This window comes from Mandrillus leucophaeus, unplaced genomic scaffold (assembly GCF_000951045.1).
Source record: "Mandrillus leucophaeus isolate KB7577 unplaced genomic scaffold, Mleu.le_1.0 Scaffold775, whole genome shotgun sequence".
Lineage (NCBI taxonomy): Eukaryota > Metazoa > Chordata > Mammalia > Primates > Cercopithecidae > Mandrillus > Mandrillus leucophaeus.
In genome coordinates this window covers 517,923-522,125 of record NW_012108419.1, presented here as the reverse complement: position 1 = coordinate 522,125, position 4,203 = coordinate 517,923, and the positions used below count along the sequence as shown (strand labels likewise).

At 36.7% G+C, this 4,203-nt stretch overlaps 1 protein-coding gene across 1 annotated transcript in view; it reads right to left on the bottom strand.

Moving 5' to 3' along the window:
* GRAMD1C (GRAM domain containing 1C) overlaps positions 1-4,203 on the bottom strand; it is a 124,987-nt gene that overhangs the window by 82,386 nt on the left and 38,398 nt on the right. The window contains exons 4-5 of the mRNA XM_011966808.1: positions 2,363-2,466; positions 1,695-1,790 (exon numbers count right to left, since the gene is read on the bottom strand). Coding sequence (XP_011822198.1) covers positions 1,695-1,790; positions 2,363-2,466 — 200 coding nt within the window. The remainder of the gene's footprint in view (positions 1-1,694; positions 1,791-2,362; positions 2,467-4,203) is intronic.

Sequence of the window (4,203 nt, the reverse complement as noted above, 5' to 3'; positions counted from 1 at the left end):
TGGGCATGGTGGTGCATGCCTGTAATCCCTGCTACTTGGGAGGCTGAGGCAGGAGAATCGCTTGAACCCAGGAGGTAGAGGTTGCAGTGAGCCAAGATCGCACCATTGCACTCCAGCCTGGGCAATAAAAATGAAACTCCATCTCTTAAAAAAAAAAAAAAAAAAAAGCCTTTCCCCAAAATACTTATTACTACAAAGGAAAATAGATTATACTAAAGTCTGCAGACACCACCTTAATCGAATGTTCAAAGTAGATATCACCAGTAATGGTAGAAGTTAAAATCATGTGCCATCTGATAGGATGTAGTGGTGAGAGCAGAGCGTCATTTCCATGTATTTCTTCCAAAATTACATAACCTAAATTTAATCACAAGGGAACATCAGACAAACACAAATTGAGGGATATCCTACAAAATAACTGACCTGTAATCTTTAAAAGTATCAAAGACATAAAAGTCAAGAAAAGACTAAGGAACTCTTCTAGGAAATTAAGGAGCATGATAATTAAATGTAATGTGTAATTCTGAACTGAGCCTGTTTGCTATAAAGGATATTATTGGGATAGTCATGGAAATTGAATGGGGTCTAAGAATTGAATGGTGGTAACAGATCAGTGTTAATTTTTTGATGTTGAATTACATTGTGGTTATATAGAAGAATGTCTTTGTTGGAAGTACATGCCAGAGTATCTAAGGTGATGGAGGATCAGGGTAAGAATTTATTCTCAATTAGTGCAGGAGCAAAAGCTCTTTGTACTGCATTTGGAAGTGTTCCGTAGGGATAAGACTGTTTACAAATAAAAATAGCCAGACTCAGTGGTGCACACCAGAAGTCCCAGCGACTTGGGAAGCTAAAGTTGGAGGATCGCATGAGCCCAAATGCTTGAGGCTAGCCTGTGCAACATAGCAAGACCCTGTCTCTAAAAAAAGAATAAGATAAAATTTAAAGTGAATTTAAAAGAATATCCACAAGATTAAAAAGTACAATTACAAAGATTTAATATCACGGTACTAATACTCTCTCCCCTCCTCCCCCAAAACTCTCCCTGTCTCTTTTTCTCCCTCCCTACCCCTCCTCTTTTTTTCTCTTTCCTTTTTTTTTCTTTCCTTCCTTCATCTCCTTCTTTCTTCTTTCTTTTTCTTTCTCATCACTACACTTTTAATATCTCTCACGCAGGGCCCTAACCAATTTTCCAGGTGGTTAAGAAATATTCTTGATATATCCCCACTAAGAAATGGCAGATATTGTAGGTGAATAATAAAAATTATGTCAGTTAAAGATAATTGCCTGTTTTAAAAAAAGAATACAGTGGTTAGTGCTCATGTGTATGCTCTCCAAATCTCTGTTCACCAGGAGCATTTTTTATTAGTTGCTATTGTGCAGTGATTACTGACTGAAAAATACTCATGGAATTATTAGAGTATTTAGAAATAAGGACATTGTGCTAATGTTACCTACCTAGAAATGAAAAATATGGGTGAAAGTTATCTGTAAACTATAAAGTACAAAAAATGTTAGCAGTCATTTAAAGTTAACGACTAATATAACTGCATACAGAATTCTAGTATTAAACATATGTGTATCAGATATTCCTAACTCCAGGAAGAAATGTCTAATTTCCCAATGTTGATGGTGAGTATGAGGCAGATTTTCTTCACATTATGTAATATAACAAAGATAGAAAAGTTTTTCACCTTTTCACTTTCTGTAACTATCTGGATAGCATTTGGGATGAGTCGAGCAGTTTTCTCCTTGGTCATGAAGGTTATATTCTTTAAAGCAATAGAAATCTAAACACACAAAAGAATTTTTTAATGTATTTTTCAGAAACATACACAATACAAAATGCCAAGTATCCCATCAATCTAATCCAGAATATTCAACTTTGCAGTTGAATGTTCCTCAGGTTTTTCGACCTGAAGGAGTTAATAAGTACATGCTTGTATTCTCTGAGAAAAACAGGGTAAGCAGTTTGCCCTGCAGTATTCTCCCCCAACAACTCCTCTATCTAACATTAGTACAAAGTGTGAAAAGACATGTGGGTGTTCATGTTCCACATTAACACACAAACAAAAATCAGACAATCTGTCACTTAAGACATGGTTTTGGCAGCCATTAAGATATATGTTCAAGCTTTTTTCAATTAAAATATCTTTAACTATACTGGAACTCAATGTGTTAAATCAGAAAAATATATTATACACATATATACAACACATGTTTGTATTTACAGGCACACTAGTTTAGATGCACAATTATATATAAATTTACTTTGGAATCATCTAAAGTACAGTTTTTAAAAGAACTGTATCTATCTCTATGCAATTATTTGTATCAACAAATCAAATGCAAAATGTCTTACTGTAGTTTCCCATCTGAAGATGTTGCTATAGAAACATAGCCAGTTTTCTGAAAGGTATAGTCGTCCCTGAAGCAAAATGTCCCTCTGAAGAGCACAAGCATAATCTACATACACAAAAATAAGATACAGCTTATTCATGAAAATCTGAGAAATTAATAGACCTTACACTATATTTCAACAGATGGAAAGTCATCACTTTTTGTTCATTAGTTCATTCATTCACTCCTTCATATACTTTGGACACTATATGTCAGATATTTTGCTGTGCAGTAGGATTAGCAGAAATGGCTCCTGCCTTCATGGAACAAAATGTACAGGGAAGGCAGAAAATACACAAATATAGAAATAAATATGATAATGACCCAGTGTAGAGAAAGCTATGAGAGCATATGCAGGTATGAGGAGGGCAGGGCAGAGAGTGTGTATCAGGAAGGATTCTTCTAAAAACAACTGATCTTTAACATGAAAAGAACAATAAAGGGTCAGCAGGATCATAAGGGAACAGCACATGCAAAGGCCTTTTGGTAGAAAAAAACACAGCACATTTGAGGAACTATTAGATCTTTGGGCTGCAGAAGCTGGCGAAGCTAGGTCATGTAAAGTCTCACAAGCCATAGTAGACTGTGGTTGTCATGAGATGCCACCGATGACCTTTAAGTGGAAGGAATAGGAACAGATGTATATATTTAAAGATTACTTTATTCACACTGTGAGAATGAATTATGATAAATCAGTTGGAAGTCCAGAGAAAAGTTGATGGTGACTCAGACCAGAAGGTGACCATAGTAAGAGACAGAGTAGTTAGATTAAGACATATTTAGGAGGTAGTACTGATGGCGAATTGGTGACTGATTAGATGTTAGACAAAAGTAAAGAGGGGTCAAAGATGACTCAGAAAATTGTATACATTTTAAGTCAGTTTCAAAGTTGTTTCTCTCAGCTGGGCTAGGCGCAGTGGCTCACGCCTGTAATCCCAACACTTTGGGAGGCCAAGGTCGGCAGATCACTTGAGGTCAGAAGTTCGAGACCAACCTGCCCAACATGGCGAAACCCTGTCTCTACTAAAAATACAAAAATTAGCCGTGGTGGCGGGCACCTGTAATCCCAGTTACTCGGGAGGCTGAGGCAGGAGAATCTCTTGAACCTGGGAGGCGGAGGTTGCACTGAGCTGAGATCGTGCCACTGCACTCCAGTCTGGGAAATGGAGCTAGACTCTGTCTCCAAAAAAAAGAAAAAGTTGATTCTCCACGTCACCACTGAAGTCCAGCAAAATCAAGTCTGCCTGCCAAACAAGTTAACAAGTTAATACCATGCCTCTAAGGATAAGATCTGGCTCTGTGAAGAATGTAAACTGTACTGCTAAATTATTAATAATATAAGATATAAAGGGCTGCTATGAGGAGATTTAGCTTAACTGCTAAATTTTAAAACTCTATAAACTAATTAGCAATTTTAGGAAGATGTTCCATAAATCTCAAAATGTTTCCACTTAGTCATGTTAAATGTCTAAGCAAATACTAAAAATTGAGCAAAGTAATTCAGTCTTTCACAATGTTTCCATCAGCAAAACAAAACTGAGGTGCCACCAAACAAAATTTTCTTGTAAATAATTAAGCAGGTTAGGTTACTCATTAACTAGTCTCCATCACTAAAACAGAGATTGGGCTAAAGGTCACCTTGAAATATCTTGAAATTTGTTTCCAAACCACCAAACCATTTTATCAATTAAATGCTTCTCAAACTTCAGACCAGAAATACCTGGTTGACTTATTAAAACACATATTGGGCCAAGCGTGGTGGCTCACACCTGCAATCTCAGCACTTTGGGAGGCCAAGGTGGG